At 45.4% G+C, this 13473-nt stretch overlaps 1 protein-coding gene and 1 pseudogene across 1 annotated transcript; one reads left to right on the top strand and one right to left on the bottom strand.

The window, feature by feature from the left end:
* Nucleotides 1–5870: 5870 nt before the first annotated feature.
* Nucleotides 5871–6185, bottom strand: LOC101779702. The gene has a single exon (XM_004980497.1). It carries the CDS (start codon nt 6183–6185, stop codon nt 5871–5873), a length of 315 nt encoding a protein of 104 aa, XP_004980554.1.
* Nucleotides 6186–6365: 180 nt separating this feature from the next.
* Nucleotides 6366–9874, top strand: LOC101779308 (annotated as a pseudogene).
* The last annotated feature ends 3599 nt before the right edge of the window (nt 9875–13473 follow it).

Below are 13473 nucleotides of genomic sequence, written 5' to 3'. Positions count from 1 at the left end.
CTGTCACGATCACTTTTATCAGCATAGGTAGTCTAAGGGCATGATCATAAGAACGTGTTATATTCATCGATAGATCAGGTATGCAAATCCGGTCACCACGACCACATGAACACCCTAAGCAATCTATCATTGATCATGGATTGAAAAGAAAGCAAACCCGAAATAGCATAAAATTATAGAAGGAGGCACTTAGATCGCTAAGAACAAGAACACATCTATTACTTCGCCATGAATGATTGTACATCACCAGATCTCCACCGAGATCCTACCTTGATCTGATGATCCTAGCTCCAAAACTACAACATGGATCTTCCTCGCAGGATTCCCACGTCAGCTAGGGCTTAGCTACGCTAATCCCTAGACAACTGCACGGCCCTCGGCTCTCTGAAGTGGTGTCCCTCAAACTCCTTCCACTTTTCTGCTGCTTCACCTCGAATACGTCGTCTTGGATGCAGTCCTCGATGGAGAATAGGAGTATATATAGTCTGAAGAACACGTGGTAGAAATTGGAAGGTGAGAGTGCGAGGAAATACCCTAGGCAATCGGCCTGGGTGGGTCCAGGCTGATCGGCCTCGGCGTTCCTTTTGCCCGTTCACGCTCTCTTTCATCCCCGAGTCTTCTCAGGTGTTCTGGATGCTTCTTTTCACTTGCATGTGGTCCTGACATGTTGATAGCTTCGAGATGAGATTGATCCTTGATAACCTTCCAAATCTCCGCTTGATCCTCTTTGATACCAAGCTCATATTGTCATATCCTTGCAAACTTTACCCTTAAGTAATCTTGGAGGGGTACCTGCCAAAAACAAGCACAAGAGGGGGTCAGGGGACCCTAGGCCGATGGGCCTAGGCCCTTTCTGGGCCTGTTGGCCTTCGTTTTCCTCTGGTTCGTTGTTTGTTCAAGGCTTTATCCAATTATGCTTAATTTAGCCTAATTTTCTGCGAAAATAGAATATCCTCCAAAATATATTGCATATGTAAAAATGACCCATTTATTAATTAAGTATGATCAATAGTTTAGGTATCAAATTCATATCATTATTGCAGATAAATAGGGGTAAAAATGTGTTAATAATGAACGTCAACAGACAACAATTTATATGGTCATTAATTCAACATACTAGACCATCCGTCAATATTTCCGTAAGGGCTTCTAATTTTGACAAACATAAGTACTTAAAAATTTATGAAAAACTTAAGGGACAGAGTTAATACTTAATAATGATAAAGTTTACCTGCAAGCTCTCTTAGTCGTTAAATATTATAAAGCGATACTCATGCAAACACATACTAACATTTATTCACTTGTGAAAACGTATCATACATAGTACATAGGCCCCCTCGAAAACCTAGGAAAAATGTAGGAATTTTGGAGGATTTGGATCCTACAGGAAATTTTCCTATGAAGTCTTTTCTTTTGAAACAAAGGATTGAATTCCTACCGATCCTACGAAATTGCTATGGCATGCCTTGTACCATACTCAATCCTTGTACCATACTCCTTCAGTCTTGAAATATAAGCCATTTCGGTTTGTCCTAAGTCAAACTGCTCTAAATTTGATCAAGTTTATAGAAAAGAGCAATAATATTTAGGATGTCAAACGAGTATCATTAGATCTATTATGAGATATATTTTCATAATTTATTTATTTGATATGTTATATTAATACTATTCTCTATAAATTTTGTCAAATTTAAACTAATTTGACTTAGGACAACCAAAATACCTTATATTTCTGGACGGAGGAAGTAGCAATTCTGGAGGAATTCTACTAAGAGGTTGGACCACATGATAAGTTTCTTTGTCTCACTCTCTCATACAATTCATGTGTTTTTCCTGTGCACCATTCAAATGGTCCTTTGCTGTAGTTTTCCCCGGGTTTTCCATTCCATAGGATTATTCAAGGTACAATGACATTCAGTTCCTTGTTCCAAAGAGGGTCTTAATATGTGTCATCAATGGGTACCCGAAATCTAAGTACCCGATGGGTTTTACCCGTTAAGAATGCAAGTGGAGGGACAATTTGGTCTTTTATCAGTTTAGCTGGATTCAACCAGCTAAAAGAATGTTTAAGCAGCAATTTTTTTTCTAAAAAGGTACAAGAATATATTTTTGTGAAAGGAAGTCTCGAGATGAATATTATATCCGTATCATTTCCGAATATCCATACACAACACGGTAAAAAGTTAATAATACCGGATGCCCGAAGCCAACATCAGTAGTACATCAGTTATTTATGACCGGAGAGAGCAAACCATGCACATATCCATGAATTTAGCTACAAAACTTCTAGTCTCTAATTAATCCAAGCCTAATCAATCAATCTATTGGCGTTGATTAGCGCAAATATGGATGGCTTGATAGCAACAACTAGTATACTATAGGAGTTGGTTTGCTTGCCCCGGCGACGAATTTGCCAGCCTACCTAAATATTCCTTCCCCTTTTCCGGCGGGACCATACTAGAGTGCTATTGGCAGACGCCCCACCATCGATGGAGAAGAGAAGGAAAGAAAAAGAGAAGACCACTGCACGTTTGTGTTATCTTTCGTAGGCGCATAACTCTGTCCCGCTTTCGGGTAAATCAACTCTTCATCATCGTTCGTGCGTCTTTCGACTGGCTAGTGTGTATTAGTGTGAGGAAAAAGGGAAAATAAATGGTAGAAACTCACGCACACAATGCAACATCTTTGTCTCCCTCTCTTTTTCATAGGGCATCTCTGTTGCCATCTCATTAATTAGTGTGTTGAAAATTGACGCAACAACACGGAAGGGACGGTGCTGCAAGTGTTGCCCGTTGTCCCGCCGTCTGAGGCAAGAGCATCGACTAGTCGCGTGGCGACTATCTTTTTGACGTCAGAGGCTGGTCCATCGTCCAGCAGGGTGATGGTCCCTCTCGGTGCGCCAGTGCCGGGGAACATGATGACATGTAGCTCCATTCTGTGGCGAACCGAGAGAGAGGCTGGCTAATAGCTGAACCCCTGGCCACCGTGGATTTTGAGACTGAGCTGATGGACATGTACCGCCAAGTAGGCGAGTACACACAAGTAGGCTTTACTTCTACTTTTGGTCTTCATCTTGAAATTGGTACTTGATGCTTATACGAGTACTTTGCTCTATGTTGTAGACACTGACCCAGCACTCCCGCGAGAAATTGAGAGTTCTCGAAGTAATTGGGGACACCATCCAGCGGGCGGAGGCACTGGAGCAGAAGCTAGCTTAAGAGCGGGAATACTCCTCCCCGCTACTGATGAAGTATGATGGGTAGGCCGCCCAGTACCGGAATGATGCACAGAGCACCGCGGAGGAGAAGGACCACCTTCAGAAGCTCAACAAAGGGTTGAGAAACTGGAATGAAGGTAAGTTGTTAACCTCCATTGTCTTCAGGTACTTGTCAGGCCTTGTTGACTTGTTGGTTGCCTTTGTGCTTGCAGAGCTCACCAAGGAGAATAACGATCTCCAGGATCGTGTCGTTGACTGGCAAAGCGCGTACTACCAGGTCACTAATGAATTTGACAAGGTGATCAAGAAGTACGAGACCCTGGAACACAAGTTTGACAAGGAGAAGTAGCTACGCAAGGACGGGGAGGTCCAACTTGTGGACCTGATGGAGAAACTCCAAGTGCAGCGGGCTGAGTTGGAGGCGAAGGACCTTGCTCTCAAGGAGCTATCAGAAGCCGCTCAGCCCATTGCTGATACGGTGGAGCCCCTAGAGAAAGACGTGGAGCCCCGTTCCTTGGTAGAGCGACTCAGGGATGTACCTGAGAAGTTCACCAGCTACGTGAAGAAGACTGCGGAGTCCGTCTCCAAGCAACTGCTGGCGATGGTGAAGTCGTTCTACTCACAAGCCAACTTGGCTCCTGTGGCAAAGGGCATTGCCGAGGACTGCTCTGTTGAGCAATTCTAGCAGTACTTGGAGGAGATGGCTCCCATTGCTCAAGAAGTAGCCGATAAGATAGACCTTCAGTGATATGCAAAAAACAATTGTCTGTAATGTAAACAAGTTAAGTTAATGCAAATTGTTTTGAAGTCTTGTCGCAATTTTTGTTTACTTGTCAACTTGTTTGAATTCCTTCGGCTTAGTGCATCTCACGGACTACCAAGATGTTTGCTCGTATGGTAGTCGTGAGTGTCCGCGCACAAGACTGCTCCTGGGAGCCTCTTTGAATACACTATGTAGAGTACCTTTAGGATGTGACTCCCTTTTGTGGGAGCTCCAGTACTTGTGTATCTAGGTAGTCAAACTCTTCAGGCGAGTAGACTCTTCAGAACTTTATGATCTGGAACCTACCTTGGCAACCTCTCTAGATTGTTTGGGTGTGCTCCGAAGACCTGGAACTTGCAAACTTGTTATTACAAGCCGCGGTTAGAAGGACTCGGGTAGTATAGATCACTCCTAAGTAATTTGACGACTTCTGTCTATGAAGACCGTCGATGGATAGATTTTGTCTGAGGAACTGATTAGCTCGAGATTTGTGTGTGCAAGCTTGCTTCTGCTCAAGTTGCTGCTATCTAATGAGTTGAATAACCCAAAAGATAAGTGTGCAGACTTGTGGGTACAAGTTGCAAGTGGGTAGAGACTAGTCTTTTGCAACAAAAAATAACTCTGCTTTATTTAAATTGTAACTGTACAACTATGGTCGACGGCTATTTTACATGAATATGTAGACTATGGGTAGAATCAACACAAGAACCACGAGTTGTCGACTTCTTTACCGGTGAGAGTTTGGAGCCTATATGACCCAGGTCCAGTGACCTTGGAGATGATGTAAGGCCCCTCCCAAGGCGAGTTTAGCTTGTGCAGCCCCTTGGTGTCTAGAATACGCTTGAGGACCATGTCACCTGTGTTGAACGAACGTTCCTTAACATTGCGATCATGATAGTGGCGAATTCCTTCAAGGTATCTTGTTGATTGGACGAGTGCTACACAGCGAGCTTCTTTGAGACTATTTATATCTAGACGTCTTGTTTCTTCTACCAAAGCTTCCTCATACTACCCAATTACTAGAGATTTCCACGTGATGTCGGCGGGTAGGATAGCTTCTGATCCATAGACTAGGAAGTAGGGTGAGTACCTCGTAGGCTTGCACAGCTATGTGCGAAGCCCATAGAGGACATTGGGTAGCTCCTTGAGCCACTTGCCTCATTTGGCATTGTCAATGTTATGTAGTCTCTTCTTGATAGCTTCTAGGTTCTCGGCTATCACCTACCGAGCAGTTCAAATCGAGGCTTTTCAGTACCATCCACGCCCAACCTGACCGTTGGCCCGCAGATGAGCAACAGAGACGGTACCGAACATCAATCCCGTTGTTTTCACAATACTCCCAGAACTTGTGATTGTTGAAATTTGAGCCCAGGCCTGTCATGATGCGATTGGGGAAACCGTAGTGATGGATGATCTCGTCGAGGAAGTCAAGTACTCTGTCTGCCTTCGAGTAGGTCACTGGCTTCACCTCAATCCACTTGGTGAACTTGTCGATCACCATGAGTACTCGGTTGAAGCCCCCAGGCACTATAGGCAGAGTACCAATCATGTCTAGCCCCCAGCATGCGAAGAGCCAGGAGGGCGGTATAGTCATCAGCCTATAGGCAGAAACATGTTGCTGCTTGGCAAAGAATTGACAACCTTAACATCGGCGAACTAGCTCTTCGGCATCTTTGAGAGCTATAGGCCAATAGAATCCTGCTCTAAAAGCTTTGCCCATGATCGTTTTGGATGATGTGTGGTTGCCGCAGATGCCTTTGTGAATCTCCTCCAATATATCCTTGCCATCTTCACGTGAGATGCACTTCATGAGTACTCCTGATGATCCGCCTCGTATGTAGAGCTTATCCCCAACTAGAACTTAGTTCTTGCCATGCTGTGAGACTTGCTCTACTTCTGCTTGTCGGGAAGCAACTTGTGCTCCTTGATGTAGTTGATGAAGAGGGTTCTCCAATCTACGTTGATCATCAGAACCTCCCGATCAGGCTCATTGTTGCCTCGATTGGTGGTTTTTGAAGGTGCCAACTCCGCTATAGATGGCTTGTGTAGTTCGTGGACAAAGACCCCAGCTGGAACTAGAGTACGAGTAGATTCGAGCTTGGACAAGATGTCTGCAGCTACATTATTGTCACGAGCCACGTGATGGAACTCCAGGCTGGAGAACGTGTTCTTCGGCTTGCGTACTTCAAGGCAGTACGCGTCCATGTTATCTTTGTGGCGATCCCACTCATCATTGACTTGGTTGATGACTATTAGTGAGTCGCCGTAAACCAAAAACCACTTGATTCCTAGCGAGACTACCAAACGGAGCCCGTGCAGTAGTGCCTCATATTCTGCTTTGTTCGAGAGGTCGATTCGGCTGCGGCCTCCAGGGAAGGCCTAGTGCCTAAATCGAACCTTTACTTGTTTATTATCCCCTCGGTTCGTTTTGCATCCACATTGGAGCTGCCGTTCTGGCACCGGACTCGATAACCGAGCACCACAAAGATTCACCCAGCTCCACATATCCCTGCTACCGTGGCGTACCGATTCTCACGGCAGAAACCTGACCCGTGATTGCTGCACGAGCGGCAGAGGGGGCGAGGGGCCATAGGGTGCGGAGACTTGGCTTGATTGTTGGGGCGACGGACATGGGGATACTGGAGCAGATGAAGGCTCTGTCCGTCGAGGGGCAGCCTCAAGTCCAGATAACTCGTAAGCATCCTGGTGTCTGTTTGCTTGCGTTGCTTATCTGCATGATTAGTGAGTGCTGTCATATGAGATATCAATTATTATTTACAATTTTTCTACATCTGTTTCTGGGATAGAAGTAGCCACGGGACTGGTCGAATTAAGTAAATTCATGTGGCCTGGCTAGGTTTCGAACAAAGATCCCTCTACGCTGATGATTTTGTGCAGAGACATATGTTTGAGGTGATTGTGCACATAAAGATTTAATTTTTAGGTAACTTTGCGTATAAAGGATGTTCTTAACCCAACTCTTGGAACCTAGGTTCTGTCTGCTCAACTGTTCTCGAGCAGAAGTTTAAGCATCATCTAAGCCAAGTGCTGCGCATGTGCAATTGTGTTCGTGTTTGCTGTTTTCCTTGCCATTGTCCCTTCTGTCTCATGACATTCCTGATTTGCAGGTGATGGATCAAATTGTTCGGCATCTCAAATAATGGTATCACCTAGTCTAGAAGGAGATATTTCGCATTGCGTCGAAACAATGGGATCACAGGTCCAGCTTCCAGAGGTATGAGATGATATCGTGTAAGTTATTAGGATGAATTAGTTTTTTCTCAGAGCACTATATAGCAAGTGATAGAACTAACCACCCCCACTGTCATTACTGCTAGCTTGGTGGTGGCATTTTGGATTATAAGAACTTGGTAGTGCATCTGACATTCACACTATGAGGTCCAGGGTTGTACAATGGTCCATGGTTGATGTTTTTGAATTGTCGTTACCTTGCCTTATCATCTTATGATGGTTGTTGCTTGTGAATTCTTTTTATGTTATACCTGCTGAAAATGAGGATACCCCCAGTATAGCACAATTCAATACTGTATTTTTTAAAACAGAACACATTTAGGGCTTGTTTGTTTCCACCCTCCTAAAACCTTACCTCCTAAAAAGTGACTAAAAACTGCCTAAAGTGCCAAACACTTCTCCTAAAAAGTGACTAAAATCTTTTAGGAGGTCCAAATCTTTTAGGCCCTCACCCCCCTCCTAAAACCGACTAAAATCGGTTCTGGACCGCTCCTACCCCGCATACCCCCACCGCACGCCAGACTCCCGCCGCCCGCCCAACTCCCGCCGCCTGCCGCCGCCGCCGTCCGCCGCCGGCCGCCGCCGCCGCAGCGCCCGCCGCTCGACTCCCGCCGCCCGCCGCTGCAGCGCCCGCCGCCCGACTCCGCCTCCCCGATGAACCACTGCACGGAGGCCGCTAGTGCCGAGGAGGCGCACGCCTGGAAGGCACCCGCGTGGGTGCCGCGGAGCCGCGCGACGGCCGCCGCCGCGGCCGTCAGGAGCGCAAGGTGGTGGCTGCCCCCGCCCCCGCGCAAGAGCAGCGCGGCGAGCGTGAGGGCCGGGAGGAGGAGGATGACGAGGAGGAGCAGCGCGGGGTGGGGGAGAGGTGCATCTTGGTCATTTTACCACTTCATTCATTGCCTTTAGTCACTTTTAGGAGGTGGAACAAAACATACTTTAGGAGGTGTCTAAAAACTGCCTAAAATCTTTTAGGAGTTAAAATTTTAGGAGGGTGGAAACAAACAGGCCCTTAGCTAATTCGATCGTAATTTGTCCATACTGCTCACTTCAGACAAGCATTATTACCACAACCATCTTGTGATGTTCGTTATTTTTCTCATGCTTTTTTTTTGAAAAATTTCCCATGGTTATTTTCACAGGACATTCTTCATCAAATACACGCCCTCATGCCATTGCGAGATGCTGCTCAGGCCGCCTGCGTGTCTCGTGGTTTTCTGCGTTCTTGGAGATGCTTTCCAAATCTCATTATTTCTGTTGATTCTCTAGGGATTAATGTAAACACATCTAATGATGAAATAAAAAGGGATTTCGTATGTAGAGTTGACCACATTATGCAGAATCACTCTAGCATGGGAGTGAAGAGGTTTGTAATTGAAACCTACCCTTGTTCGAATCTCCAACCTAGTTATGTTGACCGCTGGCTTCAATGTGCCATTACACCTGGGATCAAAGAAATCTATCTATCAATGTTAAGTTGTGGGATAAAGTACAACTTCCCAGGTTTACTTTTATTTAGTAGGGAGATAAGAAGCTCCATCCAGACTTTTGTGCTTGGGGATTGTTCTTTTCACTGTGCAGCCCAAGTTGGTTATATGAGTAGCCTGACAAATTTGGAATTGCATTCAGTACACATTACTGGAGAGGAACTATATGGTTTTCTATCCAATTCTTGTGCTGTGGAGGAACTAAGGCTTACCAACTGCAATGATTAAATTTGCTTGAAGATACCTTGTCTGCTGCAGAAGCTTGATATCCTGGATGTGCTGGGTTGCAGTAAGCTGGAAATGATTGACACCAATGCCCCTAACCTCTCCACTTTCTTCTTTGCTGGGCGCCCAATACATATCTCGCTTGGCGAAGCATTGCAAGTGAGAAAAATAAGTTTTAGACGTGACTATTCACCTAATGCGCTATATTATGCTAGTACCAAATTTCCATTCATCGCGCCAAATCTCCAAACTCTTGTGCTATCAACAAGTGATGAGGTCAGTTTTATCCGTCCCAATAAGTTCATTGTTCTGGAAATGAAACTGATGGTAGAATAGTAGTTTTATGTTTACAATACTCAATTACTCAGTCCACAATTAATCTTCGGGGGATATTTATTTCTTCAGACAGTCAATACACCAAAGGTGTTTGGCAAATTCATCCAGCTCAAGTACTTGGAGATAGTGGTCTCTACATCAACGTTTTCCCAAGACTATGATCTCTGCTCTCTTATTTCTTTTCTTGATGCTTCTCCTGCCTTGGAGTCTCTCATTGTACGGGTATGACATCACTCTGACAAGTTACCATCTTAAAAACTTCATATTTAGGGTGAAAATCAGTACATTCAGTATAATTGAAACTTTGTGATTATTATTGAATATACACTCTGACATATCATGTATACCTATGCAGATTGCGCAGCCGACAATAAGGCGAGATTGCAGATTGCGCAGCTGACATATACTCAAGTGGCTACTCACGTCCACAGTGCCTTCAAGAACAGTGCCATGACAACCTCAAGAATGTGATGATAACCGGCTTTTGCTCTGCGAAGAGCATGATTGAGCTCACGATCTGTATTATCGAGAAAACAAAGGCACTGGCGTGCCTTACACTAGACACTACCCGTGGGTACGATAGGAGGCATGTCAAGGTTGATAAGTGCCTGCAGCTGAATGAGGAGGCACTTGTGGAGGCTAAAAAGGCCCGCGTTGCCATTCAGAGATACATCGAGGGGAGAGTGCCCCCAGCTGTGAACCTGAAAGTTATTGAGCCATGTAGCAAGTGTATATGGTGACAAATGTTAGGTGTTTTTATGTGTTTTTCCTTTTCCCAAGCTATGATTCACATAGCTTTGCTACTCTCCCTCGTTTAGCTAGTGCTAATCTCCGTAATTCTGCCAGAAAGCATGGTTGTCAAATCTTTTTTTTTTATTTAGCATGTTGGAGAAGTTTTCCAAATAACCAAATTCAGGGGGAAAATCTGCAATATTTCAATATTTTGTGGGTCCGATAAATTTATTTACCGAAACTCCATGTAAATAAATCTATCTCATGTGTTAAAGTTGTGGTATATCGTCTTTTTTTGTAACTTGTGCAATAATTACGATGTGTGAAGGATTAGGGATAGTTTCCAGTGAAATCCTGGCATGCCAAAAAAATATAGCAGTGATTGTAGTTGCCATTTTTATCATGGCCTGGAAGTTTAATACTCGGATGGGGTGGTTGTCTATTAAAAAATACATTATCGTCATGTTTCAGTGTTTCACCTGACTCTCTCCACCGAAATCGCTACAGTACCAAACACCTCCGTCGCCGCCCACCTCCTCCGTCATCCTCTTCCTCTCCTGGTTCCCATTTCGGCTTTGTTCAGTTAATCCCCTTCCTAGGGAGATCGGAGGGGATTGAGGGGGATTTTGACTTGCAAGGGATTTAATCCCTCCTAATTCCTTTCAACCCTCTCCAATCCCCTTCAAACCAAAAGGTCTTCTTATTTATTCAATTACGTGCCACTAGACAAAACTGATTCGCAAGCGATGGGTCGGCTTGTTCCGTCTGGAATAGATGTTTCACCTCATCAAGTGTATTGAAGGGACCATGACACCCTAAGGGCTCGTTTGGCAGCTCAGGCTAGAACTACCCTGGGCAGCACAACCTCCTCCGATAAATTAACGGAGCTGGGCATCCCCGCCCAGACATGCAGAAACCCCCCCCCCCCCCCCAAACTCCAGGGGAGGGGCCTCCCACCCAAATCTTGTGTAGAAAATAGTCCACAATTCACAAATACTAAAAAAAATCAGAAAAATCAGAAAAATAGCAATGATAAATAAGGTCTGTAACATGTCTAAAAGATTAACAAGCAATATCAATCACCAAGTATTAAGGCACTGCAAGTTAAATAAATTCAGCATAGTACATCCAAGTCGCAGGCACTGCTGATTAAGGTACCAGATAATTATTGATCCATCAATTGTTCTGCAAGTTAAATAAATTCAGCATAGCACATCCAAGTCGCAGGCACTGTTGATTAAGGCACCAGATAATTATTGATCCATCAATTGTTCTGCAGAAAATTTAGGTATATAGTTCAAATCTTGTTATATTGGATCAGATAATTCAAAGATATGTATAGCTCGTAATGTATGAATGCCAACTGAACAAGAATGGGATCTACATAATGAGCAAAACCTTTGTACATAATATAAAAAATCAAATGATCAAATATATACATATGCACATAGATATTCACATGAATACTCTTTTTACTATTATTACTGGAAAGCCTGACCATTACATGCCACCATCTTATAGTGGATGGTGTAATACTAGTATTGACAAGGTTAAAATTACTGTCAAGATATGTTGCAGATATCTATCAAGATATGTTACAGATAAGAGATGTGACAAGATATGTATTTCACAGACAATTAGACATGGCGTGTATCCTACTGAAATGATAATTGAAAAAAGAATGCTTGCATGAACCATAACTAGGAATAGTTCGTCATCCTCTTTTTCCTTCTCTAGCATGAATCTCCTAATTTTATCCTCCCAAGATTCCATTATCTCCTAACGCCTATAATATGCAGATTCAAGGACAATAAAAATTGGACATGCACCAGAGTTTACTTAATACTAAGACATAAATGTACATGCACCAAAAATTTTTATTTTATTCCCAAGCACACCAGCAAGAGCAGGCAGCAATAGATGCAGCAGACAAGACAGTAGAGAGTCTAGTGGGTGAGGAAACAGCAATGTCACCTTCCTGATGACCAGCAAATGCTGAAGCAACTGAGATCCTCCCGTCCTTGGACTCCACAACTACAACAGAGGGGAAGATCATATATTGATTGTAAATGCAAGATTGAGATGTCAACTAGAATACACGAATTGATATAGCATCAGGTTCGTTAAACAAAAAAATTCAAGCACCACTGACAACGACCAATGCGAGCACTGACTAAAACAAATGTGCATATAGCCGTTCTTGTTCTCAATGCCTGTGTGCATTAGCTATGCAGCTATGCGCAACAGCTATGCAGCACCGTTTTGAATGCAGCACACTAATTATTCAGAATTAGTCACAGTTTTGAATGGCTGTGTGCAACAGCTATGCAGCTATGGACAGTACAGGCGCATACTTGCATACTAGCATCCTCGTACCAGTAGTGTACGTAGGATACTATAATTAAAATCCCTCAAAAGTAAACTTGTTAAAAGTTGTAATTTTGAAGCTTTGTATTCTCTCCGGGATCACTTGTACTGAAAAGCTTAGTCAGCCATGACATTATTAGTCGGAGAGATTTAGCAAGCACTTGTGTGAACTTGTTGTTGTTGTGCTAGATGATGTGTGAGACATATATTCAGTGCATCTCGATATACAAGATTTTATACTATGTTCAAATCACTACGGGACACAGGAAAATTGCCGAGTGCCAGGGGCACTCGGCGAAGGGAAAAATACACTCGGCGAACCGTTTGCCGAGAGTAACACTTGGCAAACGGCACACGGCAAACTTTGAGTCGGCAAACATGGATTTGCCGAGTGTTTTGTGTCGCGCACTTGGCAAAGTCTTTGCCGAGTGGCCAAAAAACACTCGGCATCCAATTTTTAAAAAAAAATAAAAAAAAACCTGTTCCGCCGCCGCCACCACCACCGGCCAGCCACCACCGCCAGCACCACCACCGGCCGCCACCACCGCCAACACCACCAGCCACCACCGGCCACCACCGCCAGCACCACCAGCCACCACCGGCCACCACCGCCAGCCACCACCGCCAGCACCACCACCAGCCGCCACCACCGCCAGCTCCGCCACCACCGGCCGCCACCACCGCTAGCTCCGCCAGCACCACCTCCCATGCCGCCATCACCACCGACACCAGCACACCCCCACGCCGCCGCTTTGCCGAGAGGGCCCCGGCGCCGCCGGATCCGGCGAGGGAAGGGCCGGCGCCGCCGGATCCGTCGGAGAGGGTGGGGGAGGGGCAGGGGTGCGCCGCCGCCAAGCCCCCTCCACTCGATCCGCGGCCGCCGCCCGGATCTGGCCGCCTCCGGAGCCCCCTCCCCTCGAGCCGCCTGGATGTGACCGGCGGCGGAGGGAGGGAGAGAGGAGGCCACCCCGGCCACCCGATCTCACCGGTGGGGAGCGGGGCCGGGAGGGCAAGGGCCGGAGGAGGGGTGCCGCCCGCCCGGAGGAGAGGGAGGGGAGGGGTGCCGCCCGCCGGAGGAGAGGGAGGGGAGGGGCGCC

The sequence above is a fragment of the Setaria italica genome, chromosome VIII (assembly GCF_000263155.2).
Source record: "Setaria italica strain Yugu1 chromosome VIII, Setaria_italica_v2.0, whole genome shotgun sequence".
Taxonomy (NCBI): Eukaryota; Viridiplantae; Streptophyta; class Magnoliopsida; order Poales; family Poaceae; genus Setaria; species Setaria italica.
The sequence above is the reverse complement of the archived record's forward strand: the minus strand, read 5'-3'. Positions and strand labels throughout refer to the sequence as shown.